This window comes from Oncorhynchus mykiss, chromosome 10 (genome assembly GCF_013265735.2).
Source record: "Oncorhynchus mykiss isolate Arlee chromosome 10, USDA_OmykA_1.1, whole genome shotgun sequence".
Lineage (NCBI taxonomy): Eukaryota > Metazoa > Chordata > Actinopteri > Salmoniformes > Salmonidae > Oncorhynchus > Oncorhynchus mykiss.
In genome coordinates, this window is record NC_048574.1 from 37502929 (window position 1) to 37526390 (window position 23462).

The 23462-nt window shown below is 40.8% G+C and overlaps 2 protein-coding genes across 4 annotated transcripts in view; one reads left to right on the forward strand and one right to left on the reverse strand.

Annotated features, from left to right (window-relative positions):
• The window catches only part of agtr2 (angiotensin II receptor, type 2), a 21488-nt gene extending 5907 nt beyond the window's left edge, over nucleotides 1-15581 (forward strand). Inside the window, exons 1-3 of one of the 2 annotated variants that reach the window (XR_005053657.1) lie at nucleotides 7551-8910; nucleotides 11331-14102; nucleotides 14850-15581. Coding sequence is in view for 1 of the 2 variants with exons in the window: in XM_036990213.1 (XP_036846108.1) it covers nucleotides 11377-12486 (1110 nt within the window). In the remaining variant the exon portion in view is untranslated. Of the gene's footprint in view, nucleotides 1-7550; nucleotides 8911-11330; nucleotides 14189-14849 lie in introns of those variants that run through there. The other variant, XM_036990213.1, reaches the window with a different exon arrangement.
• The window catches only part of LOC110533823 (teneurin-1), a 185944-nt gene continuing 177649 nt past the window's right edge, over nucleotides 15168-23462 (reverse strand). For both annotated transcript variants that reach the window (XM_036990211.1, XM_036990210.1), the window contains exons 30-32: nucleotides 20662-21882; nucleotides 18516-18658; nucleotides 15168-18390 (exon numbers count right to left, since the gene is read on the reverse strand). In XM_036990211.1, coding sequence (XP_036846106.1) covers nucleotides 17635-18390; nucleotides 18516-18658; nucleotides 20662-21882 — 2120 coding nt within the window. In that variant the 3' untranslated portion in view covers nucleotides 15168-17634. The remainder of the gene's footprint in view (nucleotides 18391-18515; nucleotides 18659-20661; nucleotides 21883-23462) is intronic.

Consider the following 23462-nt stretch of genomic DNA (forward strand, 5'->3'; position numbering starts at 1 on the left):
ATCGTCTACAATGTCATTGTATGATGTAGTGTTAAGATTTCCCTTCACTGGAACAGAGGGACCTAGCCCGAACAATGAAAAACAGCCCCAGGACATTATTCCTCCTCCAACAAACCTTACAGTTTACACTATTCATTTGGGCATTTAGCTTTCTCCTGGCATCTGCCAAACCTAGATTTGTTTGTTGACGCTCCTGACAAACCGTTATCGTGCTGACAATGCTTCCAAAGGCAGTTTGTCACACTGTGGTGAGTGTTGCAACCGAGGACAGATGATCTTTACGCGCTTCAGCACTGGGCTGGTCCCGTTCTGTGAGCTTGTGTGGCCTAGCAATTTGCGGCTGAGCCATTGTTGCTTTTAGACGTTTCCACTTCACAATAACAGCACAGTTGACCGGGGCAGCTCTAGAAATTTGACGAACCGACTTGTTGGAAAGGTGTAAACCTAGTTCCTACCTTTGAATATAAAAATAGATTTTATCAAACAAAACTATGCTACTTTTTATCTCTGGAACCCTCAGGATGACAAACCAGAGCAAGATTACTGAATGTAAGTACTTCAGATGGGAATGTATCAAACCAGTTGCCGTGATAGTTTTTTGTTGTTGTCATAAATACAATGCTTTTAATTTTTTGAAATATTTAGGACTAACTTATTCCTTGCCACCCATTCTGAAACTGTCAAACCTCTACGGGATCGGTCCCCCCCGCGCGACGGTTGAGCTAATGTGCACTAATGTGATTAGCATGACGTTGAAAGTAATACAAACATTTCCCAGGACATAGACATGTCTTATGGGAGAAAGCTTAAATTCTTGTTAATCTAACTGCACTGGCCAATTTACAGTAGCTATTACAGTGAAAAAATGCAATGCTATTGTTTGAGGAGAGTGCACGGTTATGCACTTGAAAATGTATCAATAAACCAATTAGGCACATTTGGGCAGACTTGATACAACATTTTGAACAGTAATGCAATGGTTAATTGGATCAGTCTCATCCATATACTTACATTTACATGTTCTCATTCACCCCTTTAGATTTGTGTGTATTAGGTAGTTGTTGGGGAATTTTTAGATTACTTGTTAGATATCACTGCACTGTCGGAACTAGAAGCACAAGCATTTCTCTACACTCGCATTGACATCTGCTAACCATGTGTATGTGACAAATAACATTTGATTGATCAGTCTAAAACGTTACACATACAATACAATCTAAATTGCGCCTAGAGTCCTAAGTCATATAATGGCCTTTGTCTTGCATTTCAAAGATGATGGAACAAAAAAACGCATGTTTTTTTTCTTTATATTATCTTTGACCAGATCTAATGTGTTATAATCTCTGACAATAATTTCACATTTCCACAAACTTCAAAGTGTTTCCTTTCAAATGGTATCTAGAATATGCATATCCTTGCTTGAGGTCCTGAGCTACAGGCAGTTAGATTTGGGTGTCGAAAATTGAAAAATAAGTGTTGCAGTAATATCAGTTGCTGTACTAGCTGACGTGTATAGTGTTGAGTCATCCGCATACATAGACACACTGGTTTTACTCAAAGCCAGTGGTATGTCATTCTTAAAGACTGAAAAAAATAAGGGGCCTGGACAGCTGCCCTGGGGAATTCCTGACTCTAACTAGATTATGTTGGAGAGGCTTCCGTTAAAGAACACCCTCTGTGTTCTGTTAGACAATTAACTCTTTTCCCACAATATAGCAGGGGGTGTAAAGCCATAACACATCAGTTTTTCCAGCTGGACCTGGCTCCCCAGTGGGTAGGCCTATGCCCTCCCAGGCCCACCCATAGCTGCACCCCTGCCCAGTCATGTGAAATCCGTAGATTAGGGCCTAATTTATTTATTTAAATCGACTGATTTCCTTATATGAACTGTTTCTCGGCAAAATCTTTGAAATTGTTTCATGTTGCGTTTATATTTGTTAAGTATATAAGGGACACTTCATGTTTTGTGTATAATATTTACAGTGGGCGAGCTCCATTCCTGACAGGCTGATTTGGATTCGATTTCAGCCTATTATCCAAATATTATCCATATAAGTATCCCTTACAATTATACACATCAGTTATACAAGCTAACAACCAGCATAGATAACAAGCTAGATAGCTAGCTAACAAGACTACCTAGTTAACTAGCTAGCTAGCTAGCTCGCACACAAGACTAGCCAAGTTAGCATGCTTGCGATTGGCTGTGGCACACAGTCTGGGAGACAGGGCTGCCTGTCAGGCATCATTCAGGGCTTAATGTCCCACGAGGACTTAGCTGCACCAAAAATTCTTAGGTCAAGGTAAGGGACATTTATCTTGCTAACGTTCTAACTTATAAACTGATAATGAGTTTCAAACACAAATGAAAGCATGATGTGAGCATGAAATGTACCATCCCTTAGTATATCAGTCAATAAAAACATATGCGCTGATCCACCGTAGGCTCTGCCTCCTCAGCCATACTGTCAATATATCATCAATAATTCCACTCCTATTTATGGAGCTTATCTCGTGATCTCGACAAAACAACTTTTGTTATGTCATGATAATGAGAACTTATTTATGTTGAGATCACAACGAGGGAATATTTTTTTTAATTAATATTTGGGTGAAGTTTGTTTTAGTTGATAACCATGGAGGGGGGAATTCCGACCCGAGTTAAGCATGCCTAAATGGAACGTAATTCCATTTTCATGTACTTTTCTCTCTACACGTTTTTTGACCTTGAGCTTAATCATGAGAATAGCATGCTATTCGTTTGGGGTGGAGATCAAATAAATTGACGTGTGGCTACTTAATGCCACCATCTTTACGTGTGTTGAAACGATAAGGTTGAGCAACCTTTCGGTTCCAGGTGGAACATCTCATTTATTTTTTCCTAATTAGAAATAACACCATTCTCCAACTCTACACAATAATTTACAAATTGAAAAGAGCTATTGATAAGAGCTAGGTAAATGAGTAAGCCATTTTGGATAAGGGGATTGGAAATAGAAATGACAATTCTTTTTGATCTTTTACCCTACGATCGCTGGCGACAAATGTGAATCCAGTCATATGGCAGCAAACTAAAACATCCACATATCCACAATGAATATTATGAAAAGCTTGACTTATAACCTTCAGGGATGAAATTTGGAGACCCAAGCTGTAGCCAAACCTACCGAGTTGATTTCTAGAATGTTTTAATTACAGTATATGCCCAGACTTGTCACTGTATTTTTAAACATTTGTATCGTGTTAAATATTAGCAACCGTCAGTTATACCCACATACATTTATAACTGTCACTTTAGTGTTAGTTTCCTTACATTTTGCATCATTCTATTACATCATTAGTTTACCTGTCTTTCCTCTCTTGCTCGTGTTGTTCCTGAGGTTCGCTAGCAACAGTGGATCATATTAGGCTAATGTATTACAAGTTAGGCTACATGTCTCAAATTACTGCACATTTGAATCATTATGGAATGCAGACCATACGTAGCAATTTAAACCTGGAGCCTGGTGCACGGTTCACGACAACTGGACCTTTGTCATCAGTTCCATGATTAGTGAGGGTTATTAGGGTAGTTTTATACGACTACTGTTCAACCAATATTATCTGGATTGAACAATTGAATATGACAACTTTCAGGATGAATCAAACCACTGTATTTTTGATTCACCAATATATTTTGTGCGTAAAGGCTCTCCAACACAGTTTTTATTATTATTCACAAATACATTCTTAACCCTGAATAATATACATCAGAGTATTTTTTTTTATCTACAGAATTGGTGGTGAAAAGGCAATGAATATTAGTGTATTTACATTGCTTTTGGAAATTCCTCTAATTCCAGTAGTGATTCCGATTTTTTTATATATATATGCGTACTATCGTGCTCCACACTCTAATGCTCCGAGTGCATTCTTCAACCACATTCTCTTTAGTACTTTCTTGTGAGGACGAGAGTGTGGAGGATGCATAAAACAATACATTTGAGAAGCACTCGCACTCCCCATACTGTATTACCTCACGCTTCACCTCCCATTCACTGAACCTTCTTCCAGCCAGGACAATGGCAACAATAGATGAAACAAGATATACACAAAGCACATTTTTTTACTTCATAATTATCAGCTAGATATGTGAATCGTAATAATTTAGCTAGCCAGCTAGTTAAACAGGCACAAATTACATAAAGCTAATGTTATGCAGGGTAGGCAGGTAAACATGCAAAATTAACACAGAATGTATTTATTAACGTATCAACGCAGTCAGGCAACATATGAGATAGGCAACACTTTTTTTTATTCCAAAGTCTAAGTGTATTTTCTCTCGCTTCAGTTAAAAAAATGGCCGCCATTGATTTCAAGAAATGTTGCGTCATTTTTTACGTGGTTGCATATTTCTTTGCATGATTTCTGTTGAAGCTTGCATCGATGCATGTTTCAAAATACATACAAACGGAGTACGCATTCGAGAAGTGCTCTCCGTGCTCCGTTTCGCCTACTTTGATTTGGACTTATACTCCGACTCTCCCGTGCTCCAATTTGCGTGCTCGGAGCATGGTAGTATGCATTTTGAGAAACACCCCGAAACAGACCGTAGAGAATGATGCACTCCCAGATACACATGCTCTATTTTCATGTAATATATGATGTACTAAATGCCTTGCTAAAAATCGATGTAAAAAAATCCTCAGGGGCTGATTCTCTTGATCCCTTCTTACTGCAGCTTTCTGCCCCCACTTATTGCAGAATCATTAACCTATATTTTAATTTGGCAATTGTTTCTGGTGTTATCCCTAAGATCTGGAAAGCGGCACGTCCTCCCTCTACACAAAGGAGAAGATCCTTTTGACTACCCTCCAATTTCCAAGTTCTCACCTTTCCAAAGTTTTAGAATCCCTGGCCAACTCTCAGCTAAGAACTTGTTTTACTTCTCATTCTATTTTAAATGTGCAACAATCTGGTTTTAGACCGTTTCAGCTGCTACGCTTGTTTTATAGCATGTGTTAAATTGTTTCTAGATGTTGTGTTAAATTGCTTAGATCATAAAAACCATTGTGCTGCCTTATTTATAGATCTTTCCAAGGCCTTCGACATTACATTCTCATTCAAAGGGTGATTGAAATATTTCTGGATCAGGCTTCTTGCAAGTGGTTTGAGAATTACCTGTCAGATAGGACACAATGCCTGATTTCTGATGGTGTCAAGTCTAGTTTTACAAAAGGTGTACCGCAGAGGTCGGTATTGGGACCTGTTCTTTTGACTATTTATATAAATAATATTGGTCTATCAGTTAAAACTTTATGCAGACGACACTGTTATGTATGCCATTGCCCCAACTGTTGACAAGGCTATGTTAGAGCTGCAATCTGTTACCTTCCAGAAAGCCCTGGTTGGTTTAAAATGTGTACTTAATGCAGGCAAAACTAAATATACTGTATGTTGTTCTCTAATTCTTGCAAAATGTTTCTAATGAACTACATATTTATTAATTGGATGGTACTTCCATAGATCGGGTTCCCACCTATAAATATCTGGGCATTTGTATTGACAAAGATTTAATGTTTACGGAAACATACGGATGAGCTAGTTAAAAGCTCTCCCTAAATAGCAGGTAGCAGATTGTATAGTCATCTTTCCTGACAGTTCTTCACAATGGTGACACCATTTACCAGATTGCAGCAGTTACTACTCTTAAACTTTGGATGTCGTCTACCATAGCGCCCTTCACTTTATCACAGATGACATTTTTAATACTCACCACTGCATCCTGTATCAAAAAGTTCTCTGGTCCTCATTAAAGTCCCGTATATCACTTCATTATTCCCTTTTTGTTTGCAAAGCTCTACTACACAAGCTTCTGACTTACCTAAATTCGGTGTTAAAATCAATATACCAAACCAGTTCACAAGGTTGGCAAACTCTTGAGGTTCCTCGGTTCTACACCGAACTATGTAGATCCAATTTTTATTTTTAAAGCACCTCTGCTGGAACCAACTACAAAATCCATTAGAATTGGATGTTCTTGTGCCGCCGAGGCAATTAAAAATATTGATTGGGAACCATACTGAGCAATGTAATTGTTTTTCTTGAATACTTGTTTTTTATATTATAGTTGATTTTTAAATTGTATATGCAGGGTTCCCTTGTGAAAGAGACCCTTGTCTCAGTGGTGACTCCCTGCTTTAATAAAGGTTTAAAAAAGTGTGTCTTTCGAGAATTCTAATTAAAGGTACACCAAATTTAAAGGGATGGCTTTAGATAAATGTATTGAAAATCTTATTGAATGAAAACTCCACGAGATATCTGTTGGCCAGCAAGTGGGAGGCGTCCTGGCAGTTGTAAATTAGTTACCCAACTGCATAAGATAAAGCCTTGTTCACATTACCCATAGGTATTCTGTTACGTTGCACTCTGTTTATGTCGTGCATTTCAATGGGGATAATTATGATGTTTGTTTTTGATGATCATTATTATGTGGAGGTTGCTAGCTACAGTGGCATCTTCAACCGAAGCTAGTTTGACTTGCTATAGAGTTAGAGGAAAAATTAACTAAACAAAACCTGTTTTATTATCACCTGAAATAATATATTTATCCTGTCTTGAATGAAAAGTTAATATTTTGCAATCTCTGATGAGAGACAGGCTGTCTTCTATCTTGCGTTACAAACACTCCACTTGTCACTCAGTAGCGGGGCAGGACTCAGTGAAGATGTTGTACTGCAATGTGTACAGCACATAAGTCTGACTGCGTAGGAAATGTACGCCTCCTAAGTCTGAATTGGGCCCATAGTGAGTAGTGGCTACATAAGCAATAGAGGATTTATTTTTCATCATGGATATTTTGGTAGTGGACACTGAGTTTACTGTAGCAAAACCTTAGGCCAGATTACCATATAATTTAGGTCCACATATGTGGATCTTTCTGAGAATTTCTACCTAATCTACAGTAGGCTACTTGGATATTTAAAGATACCACCACCTCACTTGCATCTGGCTCGGCTTGTTCCTCATGCATACTAGAAGGTTTGGAATTCCATCCTCTTTGAAGCGCAACATGAACTTGTTGACTCTTGGCTGGCTGAGAGGGAGGTGAGTAATGTCTACATCCTCCCTAATCCTAATGAGAGATGGCTGTAATGAGATCTACAGGACAGATATCCTCCCTGTTACCCTGACACCAGGTCACTACTCTCCCTCCATACCTCAGCCACCGCACTCAACCTGGACTCAGGGGTAGATGTAGTATAGTAAATGTAAACCGGGACACTCCAATTAGTGTAATATGTTACGTTTCGAATGGTATGTATTAATTTGTGGATGTTCATCATCCATTTTGTATATGTTCCGATTTACAGTTTGTATGATGTTACGATTTACAATTCTTACAATATGATAATTTGCAAAATGCATATGTTACAAATTACAATTTATGGCTAACGTTAGCTAGGTGGCTAATGCTAACATTAGCTAGGTGGCTAACGTTAGCTAGACTATGGGTTAAGGGTAAGGTTAAGAGTTAGGTTAAAGGGTTAGGGGAAGGGTTAGTTAACAATCTATGTAGTCGCAAAGGAGCTAAATAAAAGTAAGTAGTTGAAAAGTTGCTAATTAGATAAAATTGTCATTGATGACCTTTTGGTTGCTAGACGTTCGTGTTATAATCCCATCCACCCTGACCAACCACCCTCCTTTCATTTTTGCCCTTAAGTAACCTTCTGTTTTATGTAACCAAATGTAACAAATCATACTAATTTGAGTGTCCAGGATTTACATGTACTATGTTACGTCTAGTCTATGAGACCAGGCTGTCACACTACACCGTTCAACAGTAGACCTGGATGACTAATCTCCTTACTGATCGCACAACGTTATCTAGTCTGGCAGCACCTTACCCAATCACTGCTCACCTTTGAGAGGGTTCTTGTGTATTGTTACAAATCAAATAACCATAATGCTCAATTTTCTGTAATTTCAGAGCTGTAATTTCTGTCATTTCTATTAAGCTTTTGACACCATAACACTCAAGATGCAGTCAATATGATTTACAGCAATCAAGATTTGCAATTGATGTCATCCTTCATCATGCAGTTCAATTCTGAACTGGCCTCTTTTAGGGAAATCAAATCAGCAGCACATGGGGTGTTGTAGGTTGAGGAGAACATCTCTAACTGTTCTTTTATATAATGTGTGAGATTTTCACCGTCCACTCTGCACCCCCAGTTAGATTCTCTTGAACTCTGATAGAAGAGTTTTGGACTGAGCCTGTGTATGAGGTGCTAATCCAAACTAAAACCATGTCATGGGATTTATAGGGGCAATCTGCAGTTCGAACAATAACAAAGTAGGCACTCCACCACTGATTTGGTAAACAGCTGAGGCATGGGGCTGGAGAAATGTAACCACTCCCAAAGTCACGGACAGAGCTATGGATAGAAGGACTAAACCATTCATGATATCAAAAGTATAGTTTTATTCATGATTTGAGGCTGTACAGTGTGTGTTTACATTTACATTGTTTGCAAACATTGGGGTAAAACAAGTTTATTTTAGGTTCAGATTGAGTACGACAGTGGAGCTAAGCTCATAAGTTATATTCTTCAATAATCAATGGGTCTATATCATTAATTTAGAAGTCGAAATATTGATGTTTTAACTGCAGATTGTCCCTTTAAGTGCCCCTGTACTATGTCTCTAGACGTCAGATTGTTTTTATGAGGGGAGCGGGACATAGAGGAGTGACGAATGCCTGGCCTGGCCCATAATGCTGGCATGTGGTCAAGTTCCTCTTTCATAGACATGGATGACTCCCTATCGGCCAGTGAGGATATAAAAACCACAGAACCAAGTCTTCATACAGCCAGTGTTCAGGCAAACACATCACGGGACTAACTTTCACTGAACAGGAGAAGATATAAGGTAAATTGACTTTGTGTGAATGTTATAGTGGCTTTGAGATGTTTAAATAGCCATGTTATGTTATCTTGGAAGAAAGTTTTATATCTCAGGGATTCATTCATATTGTACATTCTAATTTTATTGCAGAGGAAAATTGTATGTAATCAGTATTCAAAATGATGCTCTCTGTTATACTTTAAGTCTCTGTTATTTGCCTCATTATTAGTGCAGAGTATTTTAAAATAACTCTACAGAGAATATTTTAGTGTTTTTCTCAATTTCAAGAGCTGAACTGTACTCTGTTAAGAACTCCTTTCACAGGTTTAAAAGTTTAACAATTTGCTAGAACGTTTTGTCACACTAAAGTTGATACAGTAGAACTGGGATATTACTTATATAACATCCATAAATGGTTTTCAATATGTAAAAACTAATGATACGTAACACACCGAGGGTTTTCGATTTTCTATACCCAATGTGACAAATTATTTATATTTGGTCCTAAATTGTATCTACAGTACCTCCTCCAATTATATTAGTTTCAATTGACACTCAATTGAAAAGCTATGACCCCTTATTGATGTCACCTGTTAAATCCACTTCAATCAGTGTAGATGAAGGGGAGGACAGGTTAAACAATGTTGTTTTTTTTTTACATGGATTGTGTGTGCCATTCAGAGGGTGAATGGGCAAGACAAAAGATTTAAGTGCCTTTTGAACGGGGTATGGTAGTAGGTGCCAGGCACACCAGTTTGAGTGCCTCAAGAACTGCAACGCTGCTGGGTTTTTCCACTCTCAACAGTTTCCCGTTTGTATCAAGAACGGTCCATCACCCAAAGGACATCCAGCCAACTTGACACAACTGTGGGAATCATTGGAGTCAACATGAGCCAGCATCCGTGTGGAACGCTTTCAACACCTTGTTGAGTCCATGTCCCCACGAATTGAGACTGTTCTGAGGGAACAAGTGGGTGTAACTCAATATTAGGAAGGTGTTCCTAATGTTTTGTACACTCAGTGTATTACATGTAATAAATATTGAGATATGAATGTAAATATATTACACACATGTACAATACTTTCATATAGAATAAAGGTATCCAAATCACCTTAACATTAATGTTGCTCTACTTTTATCACACTTTCAAATACAAAATGTATTTTTTTATAATAGGTAAGATCTTAAAAGATCTCCAGAGGGATCGCAGCAGCCAGCCAGTCACCATGCTATGCAACATGCATTACTTTTCTATACTGCATGTGCTGCTTGTTGCTTAAACCAGGGGTTCCTAAACTTTTTCACTTGGGGACCCCCTTCCAGCATTGGGGAACATCCCACGTACCCTCTGCGTGTGTGCGCCATGTCTATTTCTATGGGCACAAGCACTGTTTATGACACAAACTGTTCACCCCCCTCTTGTTGGTGGACAGAATTTGGCAGGTTTAAAGCTTATTTCCTGCATTTCTACACATTTTGTAATGGGGTGCAAAGAAAATTGAGTAGTTTTAATGCAAATTGTCTTGCAATTCTATACATTTTGCCATGTCCAATGTGTATTCATGTGTTAGAGTGACCCAAAAATTACAACAATATCTATGGGTTAAAAAACCTAAATAAAAAAACGTTAACTGACATGGACTAGTTGATCTGGACATTTGAAAAGTTATAAATAGCTCTATAAGGTATGCAATGACTGACTTGACAAGAGGAACTGATTATTCACTACCTAATTTCGAAATTGGACCTTGTGCATTCTACTAATACAACTTTCAAGAGCGATTTTAAAGTCGGACTGAGTTCCTCACAGTTTGGGAACCATTGGCATAGACTACTGCATGTGGTGGAGTTTCTCATGCAAAGGGACACTGGAGAGGGGATTATGTCCAACCCCAGAACCCCCAGAGCCCTCTAAAACAACCAACCACATGTTCCTTCTGTCTCCTCCTATATAACACTATCCAGATGGACTCCAGCCTGCACAGAGGAGGACTATCCAATACATATTCGCAAAACAACACCATCCAAATAGCCAGTCCCAAATGGGCTGTACAAATGTATTTCTTTTCCCGTTAGGTTCAGGACAAATGAAAGGGGTTTGGGGATTCTTACATCTGCTGTTAGAGGGGCTAGAAAAATACAGAATAACACCCTATAATAGGATTATTTTACATACGGCTATTATCACAAAAATATTTGGCTGTCATCAGAATGTAATATATTCAGTCTTGGCTGAGAACACCTCAATCTTCAGTTGGCCCACCCTGTATGTGTCTACTAACATTGAGCAATTTCTTACCATGCTTGCCAAAACTGTCTCATTGTGTTTTAGTTACTGACTTATTGCAACTAGTGCATGTATTTTAGGTTACAGATATTTGATTTTGTTAGGAGACTTTGTTTCTCTAATTTAAAATGTTGCTGATTTTATGTTATCTTACAGGCCTTAGTGGGAGTTGGCTGTAAAAGCAATCACGGACAGAGTACCCATGGCATCGACACACTCTAACCTCTCAATGGCCACCAACTCGTCAGAAGATCTAATGATCAATTCTTCCTCATGTGATTCCATCTCCCCCTCTCTGCATCAGAACAAGCTGATCCCCACCATCTACAGTGTCATCTTTGTCCTTGGTTTCGTGGGCAATATCTTGGTGGTGTTCGTGTTATGTCAAAAGTCCAACCGTAAAACAGTGGCCAACACTTACATTGTAAACTTGGCCCTTTCAGATCTGTTGTTCCTGATCAGCCTGCCCTTCTGGGCAATCTACTACTCCTTTGACTACAACTGGATGTTTGGTGGGCTGATGTGTAAGCTATGTGGCTGCCTCCTCTCCCTGAACGTCTACGCCAGCATCTACTTCATCACCTGTATGAGTGTGGACCGATACAGAGCCATTGTCTATCCCCTCCAGTCTCAGTGCAGCAGGAACCTGTGTCGGGCGCGTGTGATCAGCGGTGTGATCTGGACCATTGCCGGCCTCATGACCATCCCCACCATGGCCTTCCGAGACACCTACCACCTGAAGGAGCTGGGGGTCACGGCCTGCGTCCTCACCTACCCACCTACCCAGCCCTACTGGTTCCCAGGCCTGGCCCTGACCAAGAACATTCTGGCCTTCTTGGTGCCCTTCACAGTCATCGCCAGCTGCTACTGCCGCATCGGGAAGCACCTCCTGGGGGGACAGCCCAGCCTGGACAAGAGTTCCAGCAACCTGGACCGCGTAATGAAGATGGTGGTGGCTGTGGTGCTGGCCTTCTTCGTCTGCTGGTTCCCCTTCCACGTGCTGACCTTCCTGGACGCCCTGAGCACCCTGGGGGTGATGCACAGCTGTTGGGTGCGCCAGGCCATCATTACCCTGATGCCCTTCACCCTCTGCCTGGGCTTCTCCAACAGCGCCATCAACCCTTTCCTCTACTGCTTTGTGGGGAACCACTTCCGGGAGCAGCTGTGGCGGCTGTACGAGGAGAAGGCTCCCAGGCTGTCCCAAAAGAGAGACTCCATCAGCACCAGGCTCAGCTCCTTCTCCAGGAAGCTCAGCGACCTCAAGGACACAGGGCCACTGGAGACTCTGGACCAACACAGTAGGGGCCCCTAGTCTAGGGAGGTTACATGGCAGGACTATGAGAGGCCTGTCTGTCAGATGTGTAACAGTTGACACCGGGGATCCTGAATAACCCCCAGGCCTAATCTCCAGGGGACGTTACCCCCCCCCCCCCTATCTACTCCTAATTAGGGACACCCTGCCGGCTGGACAGAGGGAATATAAACATAGATTTAAATGTCAGTTTAACATCCCATGCCACCAAGCTCATGTTAGGGGGAAGGGATATTATATCACCAAATCTACAGTATATGTGCTGGGTAAACCTGTCATGTTTTCTGAGATACACAGGCCAGTGTGATAATAAGTGTGTGAAATATACAACTACAGTGTATGTGCCTTTGTACTAGTTACAATAATGTGATATGTGTATGTTGTTTTTATTGTATATAAGTAACAAAAATATGTCAATGAACACAGAGCCTTCTAAACGGCAAGAAAAGGTCCATGCAAACGCCTACTGTGAACTGTGTAATTTGTCTCTTGAACCATAATTAACATTGTATTGTGTCAAATGTACAACCCTTATCAGGATACGCTATGAATGATATGTTTTCCAGTCACTCTTCATTTGATATAACAGAACAATGAAAGCCAGACAGTAACGGCAGTCTTCTTGGTGTGAAAACAAAACATATATTCAGTTAAGGCCATGATCAAGTTGAACATGGGAAAGCCAGGAGTTGAGTTTGCATCACATTGTAGCAATTTGAAGATGCATTTGATTGTTTGTCATATAATCACAACTTGCTGTTTTTTTCCTCCTGACATTTCTGTTTGCAACAGTAATGGAGACAAGGACATAGACTGAGTAACAAGCATTGATATAGGCAGTTTTACTGCCACTCTGTGGCTGGGTTTGATAACTGCAGGTGCAAAGGAATTCTCTCTGATTGATAATTGTGTAGTTTTTACTTCAAATTGTAGTTTTAGTTATTAAAACCCTTCCAGACCCATCATATTATCAACTAATATGGTCTGAACATTACAATGAACAGAATAGGGAAAAACAAAGCAAGGTGATGTACATGTAAATACAGGTACTGTACTTCAATACTGTTTCCTGATGTGTTTTCCTAATGACCAGAGAGTACAGATGTAGGATCTTAATTGGATCACCGTGTTGCATGAGAATGTATAGTGTATTGGACATATTTGAGGTTTAAGAAGGCTTCTGAAGTTTGTAATTTCCACTTTGAAATTTCAGATTGATTTTACCTTTCGAAAAATGTGTCAACCCCTGCAATCTTCTTTTCATGAATTAGAATTCACATTTCCTGTTGCTGCAGGATTATTTTCCTGCTGTAGCAAACTGGCTCAAATTAAGATCCTACATCTGTAAGCCTATGTGTGATCTTTTCTTTCCTCTTAGGATATGATATGATTTCCTGTTGATGCTACCGTACTGTAAATACTACCATACCGATTGTGTGTCAGTGCTATTCATTCATAGTGATGGCAAGCTTCAGTGTGATAGAGCATGTGTCCGTTTACCATGGAGCTACCAGCAAGGCCACTACTGAGAGGATCCTGGGTGCAGTGGGGAGAGATGGGAGCCATCTACTCCGAGACAGTGAAAGTGAGGCCAATACCTACTGCCTATGTGTTCTGTGAGTACTTGAACAGTATTGTTGATCCATCGTAGGTTTAGTTATTACCATTTTGATTGACTTTAGCTATAAATTCACATTTGTATCAATGCTGTTGTGACGAAAACTCATCATTTCTCAGCAAGGTGGTGGATAACAACTTTACAGAATGAAAACAACAGATGGATGATATGACATGCCTTTTTGCATGACAAATACGCACCTGTGTTTCTATCTTTCTGATTCATGCTCATACAGACGGGTTGTTCCATTTAATTTGAGTCCAATTTACACAGACTACCGAATACCATAAATATTGGACTGTAATGTACTGTACAGTACGATTACACTTAATCACTTTTCATTGAATTGCTGTTATCATATTTTTCTGCTATTTTCACTTAAATATTTTTCTGTTATTTTCACTGAAAGATGCAAAGATGTCTATACCTACAGTATTCCAAATCAAGGAGGGGCCCTGGAAAGTTAAGATAAATAATAAACATGATATCAATATCCATTGGTTAGCAGTAGATTACCACAAGGGAACACATGAATTACAACAATATACTGTACATTCATACACATGTTCTTACATTCCAATTATAGAAAGCACATCCCTTAGGAGGTATGGCCTCAAAACGCTACAGAACATACAATATTATAACACGTTAATGTGGTATTAGTGACAAAACCTCAGTTATTTTGGAAATAGCAAATTATCCTGACTTGACCTGAATGAACAGATAAGGCGTTTCTGTGTTTCAGACGGAGGGTAGAGTACAGACACGATTATTCAGGACGATAAGGAATCTGATAGCTGCCTTTGGAAATCCATCTGACGATGCCCCTCCTCTACCCTGTGGAAAACCAACACACTAACACTGACCAGCAGTACCTATGAGATGATGGCTCCTCTTCAAAGATACAAACTTTGACAACAATATATATATAAAACAGTGAAACGATTCAATTTAAACCATTTTTGTTTTGATTATTTTCATGGACCAGCTAACAATTTCAACCACTGAATACACTCATATTATTTCATAATACAATGAAAGAAACAACATCAAAACATATGGATAAAGAATTTGCACATTTATTTATTAAAAGTCAAACCTTCAAAGTACCTTTTTTTAATAATATGAACTTTCCACACCCAATATATTAACTTCTTCTCATTATTTACACCCACTTCCTGGAGCACTTGCAGAAAATACATGCCTCTTGGTCAAAGCCCAGAGTAGAAAATGCAATCAAGCGATATCAGTGTTTTCATACCATACAAATGTATCTTGGCAATCACACTGTCTTCGTTCTCGGAGTTACCCAACTGAGACAGTATCATCAATATGAACACCAATGGGCAGAGCATTATTAATTATATGGAGTACTATCAATTAATTTACCCAAAATATGTTATATAGTATACCATATAGCCTATATTTTGTACAATTCATTTTTGCAATACACCCCAATGACAATTAAAGTAAAAAACAACATAAGGTTGCACAGAATGATATTTTTGATGAACTGGACAGTATTAAAGTGAATATCAGAATATAGGGTGTTTGTCTTTGTACTCCATGCTTTTGGTTCAGCCTTTTCCACAGTGTTAATGTTTCATTTCTGTATGAGAAGCATGGAAAACAAATGTCAGTACACAAACCATACACATCCCAATTATAACAAATCCTTAACAATACAACCAAATTGTGGATATGGGTCTGGATAACTGGACAACCGTTCACTTTTTAAATCCCTCTTCTCCAGCACCAAACATGTCATACTCTGAGCCCAAAATGAATACATAAACAATAGTTCAATATCATCCCAGACTTGAAAGTTTGTCTTTGGAAATAAGAAATAATGAGGATTCTTAGATGTTTCAAAGGACTGAGTAAACGATTGACGAACTAAGGCTTGTTTAATTGGGGCTGCATTCAAAATATTTCAGCTGTTGTGAAGATGGTGTAATGTTATGCACATCTAATTTCCTCAAATGTTTGGTGGAATACTAGACGCCGAGGCACACAGTACTTGCAATCTTTTTACAGAAGAATGACATGCTGAAACACAATGTGACTTTGTTGTAGTAAATTAAACACAGACCAAATACATGTTGAGTAAATATTTAAAAAATGGATGTTTCCAGACTGTTTTATCTGTTTTAAACAGCTACTCAATGTGTGCATTTCTCTTTTAAAAATCCTCCTCCACATTCACTACATTTGACCCGTAACTAGTACACAGTCAAGCTCTTGTAAGCTACCCACTGTGAATGTGTTCTATTTTCTTTCTGCTTTTCACCCTGTTCTGATATGTAAAGTCTATACGACCCACTTGATAACTGTAAGTGGGCCTTCTCCTACATGTATGGACATTTTTTACAAACGTATCATCGTTTCAGTACAATTCTTACACAACTAATTTGTGACGTTTGGATTTCACATTGGCGGCCTAGACTTATCTACTGCACTGTCTGCCAATTGACTTGCTAGCTCAGATATAACTGATCGGGACTGGGAAGGAGTGCCTTGTAATGGCATCAGAATAATTCAGGTACAATGAATGTAATATCTGTGAATTACAATATGAGGTTTTCTGTAACATTTACACTATGATTTAGCACTTTGCATAGGGCACTATAGTCTGCCCTGCAAGCGCCACTCCATAAGGAATCTAGTCCAGTACATAAATAATAACACTTTTCATGGTATGGAAGGAGATGTTTTGATTAAATTGTCATCCTTCAACATTTTTTTAAGAGCAGAAAGGCACAAGCTCCACCCAGATAATACATTATATTTTACAATAAGCAATTTGTAAAAAAGTAAACTGTACTGTACAGGTTTTCAGCATGAATACTTTTTCCTGTTGCTCTGTGTAACTCCAGTGATCAATTCTATTGATAGGATTAACGATTAATAATCAGTAACAACACATTATTAAGTTAAGCACTTGTATCTCGCTAAAGCACTTGCTATATACAATGTCATGTGTCTAAACCCACACAATCTACTCCATTGTACCACCAGAACTTTAAATACACAGAAAGCAGCAAAATTCCAGATGCCAGTGAGTCTCATAGTCACAAGAAGACAGTAGCTGTCACTGCCATTTCTCAAGAGATCGCAGACAGATATGCACTGTATAAACTGAAATGACAGCAATTCACTACACTGTTATAGATACAGTATGTATAAAGATTAATTATATGGTAATGAACTTGATACGGAGTCTGTCATCTCAGATTCAGCATATCTAACAGCTTACAAAGTAGGTCAAATTACAGAAGCTAGCCAAGTAACTCCAAAATGATAGACAGTCAAGAGTTTCAAATGATCAATTCATTCTCAGAAGAAACAAAACAATCAGAACACAGGTGAAACAAAATACCATCATTTGTCACTTAAAGGCAGTTGTCTTTTTTTTGTATATTTATCGTCATCATTCTAGAAAAAACGGTACAACAAATCATTGTATGTCTAAAAACAGACTGTCTTTGGTGAAGGGGAACCCACGGCAGTAGTGAAGCACGATGCCGCTGTTACCTCCTCCCTATTTCACTTTGCCTCATGAAGTGAATGTTGTTGGCACTGTCAGAGAGCTCCAGGTACTGCTCCACGGGGAGCACGAAGTAGCCGTCATAGCCGGGAACCTGTCCAGTGGTGAGCAACTGCTGCCTCTCTCCTTCTGTCCAGAGCCTGGAGCCCTCTTCTCCTTCCTCCAGCCTCCTCTGCTCGATGACCCAGGCCTGCTCCACCGCCCTCTGCCGGGCCACCTCCAGCACATGCTCCCTCTCCTCTTCCTCTGTGGCCCCGTAGCGGATGTTGAAGCACAGAGTCCCGTGCTGCATCTGGATGTCAGCGAAGCGCCTAGTCCTCCCATCCACCGCCGTCGTCATCTGGGACACGGTCACGTTGACGCCGTTCTCCAGGACGCGACCCGCTCCGTTGTGGCCAACCACTCCCAGGTCCTCCTCCAGCAGGCCAGGCTTGACAAAGTAGTGAGTGTCCAGACCGTTCACCGTGAAGTGCAGGCCGGATAGGTAGAGCGCGTGGTTTAGGACTGCTGCCACACGCCGGCTGTCCTCGCTTGCAACCCCAATGATTTCAGTGGTGACAACATTATCTCTGATGGCGAACTTGACACCCTTTCCAAAGATGGAGGAGATGGCAGAGAAGCGGGGCCTCCGGCCATGCCACGCCCCCAGCTGACCAGTCATCTTACTCATAGGCAGTCGGTCCAGAGAGATGAAGTTCTTTAGGTGTTTCTGCAGCTCGCACTGGATACCCAACAGAACCTGGCAGACAAACACATGGGATGGTTATCTAATGATAATAAGGATTTTCAGGTCTAATATCTAAGGACAATACATGGCTGGAGATTAGGCTCTGTTAGACTAGGCCTAGTTTAGGTTTAGCTCACCTTGCTAGGGTCCCAGTCTTGTGTCTTGGTTTGAGTCTTCATCATTTCGTAGGTTTGCTCCATGCTCTCCACCTCCGGCTTGGGGTAACCAGGGACAACGTTGTGGAGCTGGAACCCAAACAGTTGCAACCAACTGCTGATGTCTGATGACAGAAGGTATCGAGGAGTCAATGACAGGGCATTGGATTTGAGCTTTTGTCATGCAACCCAATTGAAACCATCCTGTCTAATTATCGGTCTACACTGCGTGAACAATTATTAGAAAAGTGAGTATTCTGTTATTATTATTTCTATTTACATTTTCCAACTCCAAACCACATAAATTTGAATGGTTATGGGATGTAATCATTTTCAGGTGATATGTATTTGTGTAATGAGGGAGGGTGTGGTGAAAGTGAATAACACCTTATATCAAGGTGTGCATAACTATTAGGAGACTTAACTGAAACTGAAAAGTCAAATGGTAAAATGCCTTTCAGAGGGATGCAACACTCTTCGAATAGCTCAACTATTGAGGCGTGACCACCGGACAATCAAACGTTTTGTTGCGAATAGTCAACTGGGGGCGTAAAGAACGCACGGAGAAGAAAAGACTCAAATGAACTGCAAAAGACTAAAACGTCAAGCTACCAGGAACCCATTATCCTCCAGTGCCACCATATTCCAGAACTGAGAAGAATTAAACGTCAAGCTACCAGGAACCCATTATCCTCCAGTGCCACCATATTCCAGAACTGAGAAGAATTAAACGTCAAGCTACCAGGAACCCATTATCCTCCAGTGCCACCATATTCCAGAACTGAGAAGAATTAAACGTCAAGCTACCAGGAACCCATTATCCTCCAGTGCCACCATATTCCAGAACTGAGAAGAATTAAACGTCAAGCTACCAGGAACCCATTATCCTCCAGTGCCACCATATTCCAGAACTGAGAAGAATTAAACGCCAAGCTACCAGGAACCCATTATCCTCCAGTGCCACCATATTCCAGAACTGAGAAGAATTAAACGCCAAGCTACCAGGAACCCATTATCCTCCAGTGGCACCATATTCCAGAACTGCAACCTACCTGGAGTGTCCAGAAGTACAAGGTGTCAAGTGCTCAGAGACATGGCCAAGGTCAAGAAGGCTGAAACACCACCACCACTGAATAAGATTCACAAGTTTGGGCAAAGAAATACCCGAAGACAGATTTTTCAAAGGTTTTATGGACAGATGAAATGAGTGACTCTTGATGGACCAGATGGACGGGCCCATGGCTGGATCAGTAATGGACACAGGGCACAACTTTGAGTCAGGCGCCAGCAAGGTGGAGGAGGGGTACTGGTAGGGCTGCTATCATTATGAATGAGGTAGTTGGACGTTTTCAGGTTGAAGATGGGACTGAAACTCAACTCCCAAATCTACTGCCAGTTTCTGGAACATTCTTTCTTCATTCAGTGGTACAGGAAGAAGTTCTCAGCATTCAGGAAGGCCATGATCTTTATGCAGGACAATGCTCCATCACATGCATCCAAGTACTCCACTGCTTGGCTAGCCAGCAAGGGCCTCAAAGATGCCTGAATATTGACCTGGCCCCCTTTCTCACCTGACTTAAATCCTATTGAGAACTTGTGGTCCCTTCTCCAACGTGAGATTTACAGTAAGGGAAGACAATACACCTCTTAACAGCATTTGGAGGCTGTGGTTGCTGCTTCAGCGAAAGTTGATCGTGAACCGATCAAGAAACTGACAGACTCCATGGATGGAAGGCTCCTGGCAGTTATTGAAAAGAAGGGTGCTACATTGGTCACTGAATATTTTTGAAAGGCCAAAAGTTGTATTTAATTGTCATTTTGTGTTACTTATTTGTTACACTTTCTAAAAAAAAATGGAGAATTAACAAGTGAGTTGGGAGAAATTATTTTTGTAATTTAGTTGCCTAATAATTGTGCACACTTATATATTCCCCAGAGAAAGACAAAACTCCCTTTTCCTTTGTTAAACATTCAGGTTTGAGGTTCAATAACATTTTGGATTGAATGAGAGCATTGTGTTTGTTCAACAATAAAATGAATCCTGAGGAATATAATTTGCCTAATAATTGTGCACGCAGTGTATATCTCATAAGGAACATATAGTGGATCTCATCAACATTAGTCTTACCTGTAGTGAACTTGGTGACATCCTGTAACTCTGCAACAGGGTAGTTGTTTTTGAAGGAGTAGAGGTTGAAAGGCTTGGGGTTGATACTGAGCTCCGTCCACAGGTTATGGTTGGGAGTGGTCCACCTCCCAGCCACCACATCATAGTCCCTCCTCCCCAGGTGGACCAGCTTGGTCAGCGCATCATAGAGACCGCCCTGGAACCCGATGATCAGCAGAAAGGAAGGGTTTGAGTCTTGGTAGATGTCTCCGTAAGGGGTGTAGAGCATCTCCTTGACTATGTGTCCTTGGCTGCTGAAGATGGCCAGTGGCGTGCCAGAGTTATCACAGGCTACGTAGTACTCCTCCCCGCTGCTCAGCTCCATGGCGATGAGGTGTCCCTGCAGGTCGTAATAGAGCGAGGTGATCTCAGAGCTGGAGTGGTTGTACATGTGGGTCACCCTGGTGGGTTTGGTCAGGTCGGCATAGAAGTACTGCAGCTGCTGGCCGTCACTGGTCCTGCTGGCCACCCGCCTGCCCAGGCCGTCGTAGCGGTAGTGAACACTCCTCTCTGACACTTTGTCAAACGCTTTGGCAAGCAGCCCGTTAGAGTTGTAATCAAACATGACATTGCCCCGCAGGCGAAGAAAGCCATCTTCATCCATTTTGTACTGAATTTCTCCGAGTCGTGTTATGCGGTCTCGTAAGTCGTAGCGCAGCGGCGTTAGTCTGGCACTGTTGCCATGACTCAGTAAATTAATGTTGCCGTTGAGGTCGTAACTATAGCGCCACTGTGGCCTATCATTCACCGACACAGCCTGGAGCTGACTATCAGCATCATACTCGTATGAGTAGCGTGTTATATTGTTATCCACACCAACCCTGATGTCACAGATAGTGATGCGGCCCATGTTGTCATACTGCACTGTCATCCAGTATGCAATAGACTTCAGGATCTCGTACTGGACCTCGATCACTTGTCCGTTGGCATTAAATATCTTAGTGTGCTTCATGATGTGTGTAGTGATCACTTGATTGAGGTCATAGTTTATGACACTGAATTTCCCAAACTGTTCAATTCTTCCTGACACATCAACATAACGGTAAAGGTCAATGGGAAGAGGGGTTTCATTAATCATGGCCTGCATGCTGGTGACCCGGAAGTTATTATAGCTGTAGTCAAATCTGGCATTCACCAGGCCCTCCACACTAAACCTGTAGATCTGTCTCCCAACCAGAGGACCTGTGGGGAGAATAATCACCATTAAATGATCTGTTCAAAAACAATGAAACGTAATATCTGAGTAATTATCAAATGTATGTTCATGACTCTAGCTCTTTAAAGTTTGAAGCCATCCATATCATCAATAGCAGAGCAGAGATGCCGGAAGACTACCAATACTAATTCCGGTTATCAAACTGCTTTGTTCACACCCATATGGGTTGCACATAGTATTGCTTAGACTGAACTAACTAAAGCAGAATGAAATACATTTTAATTACTTCTGTCCTTAGGAGATGAATATTACATGGTGATAGTATTATGTGACTGCAAATTAAGTTGGAGGCTGTTGACCTGTCATGCTTGAAATTGCAGATTGAATGACAAAGCAATTGAATGGCAGTTAATTAATGTGGGCTTATTCATTCTCCCAGTCAGCTCTGTAAAGGCCTCTAACAACATGCTCAATACCTTCACTTGGATCTCAAAGCTGCTCAGGAACTCACAGAGCAACAAAAAAAGGCCTAAAGTCTGATACTTAGTGTAGGTGTGCACAAGGTTAATTAATTGTTATCTACACTATTGAAGTGATAAAGTGTGTAACATATATAACATCAAAGTAGGTGAAATATAAGCAATTCGTTTTAATGAAGGTATACAGTACATACAACTACATTATCAAAAGTATGTGGACACCGGCTCGTCAAACATATCACTCCAAAATCATGGGCAATAATATGGAGTTGGTCCATCCTTTGCTGCTATAACAGCCTCCACTCTTCTGGGAAGGCTTTCCACTAGATGTTGGAAAATTGCTGCAGGGACTTCCATTCAGACACAAGAGCATTAGTGAGGTCAGGCACTGACATTGGGTGATTAGGCCTGGCTCGCAGTCAGTGTTCCAATTCATCCCAAAGGTGTTCAATGGGGTTGAGGTCAGGGCTCTGTGCAGGCCAGTCAAGTTCTTCCACACCGATCTCTACGAACCATTTCTGTATGGACCTCGCTTTGTGCACGGGGGCATTGTCATGCTGAAACAGGAAAGGGCCTTCCCCAAACTGTTGCCGCGTAGCTGGAAGCACAGAATCGTCTATAATGTAATTGTATGCTGTAGCGTTAAGATTTTCCTTCACTGGAACTAAGGTGCCTAGCTCGAACCATGAAAAACAGCCCCAGACCATTATTCCTCCACCAAACTTTACAGTTGGCACTATGCATTGTTGCAGGTAGTGTTCTCCTGGCATCTGCCAAACCTAGATTTGTACATCGTATTGCCAGATGGTGAAGGGTGATTCAAAGCGTTTCCACTGCTCCAGAGTCCAATGGCGGCGAGCTTTTACACTGACGTTGCTTGCTGACTGACGTTGCTTCCAGAGGCAGTTTGGAACTCGGTAGTGAGTGTTGCAACCGACAGACAATTTTTACTCGCTAAGTGCTTCAGCACGCAGCGTTCACGTTCTGTGAGCTTGTGTGGCCTACCACTTCACGGCTGAGTCATTGTTGCTCCTAGACGTTTCCACTTCACAATTACATCGCTTACAGCTGACTGGGGCAGCTCTAACAGGGCACAAATTTGATGAACTGACTTGTTGGAAAGGTGT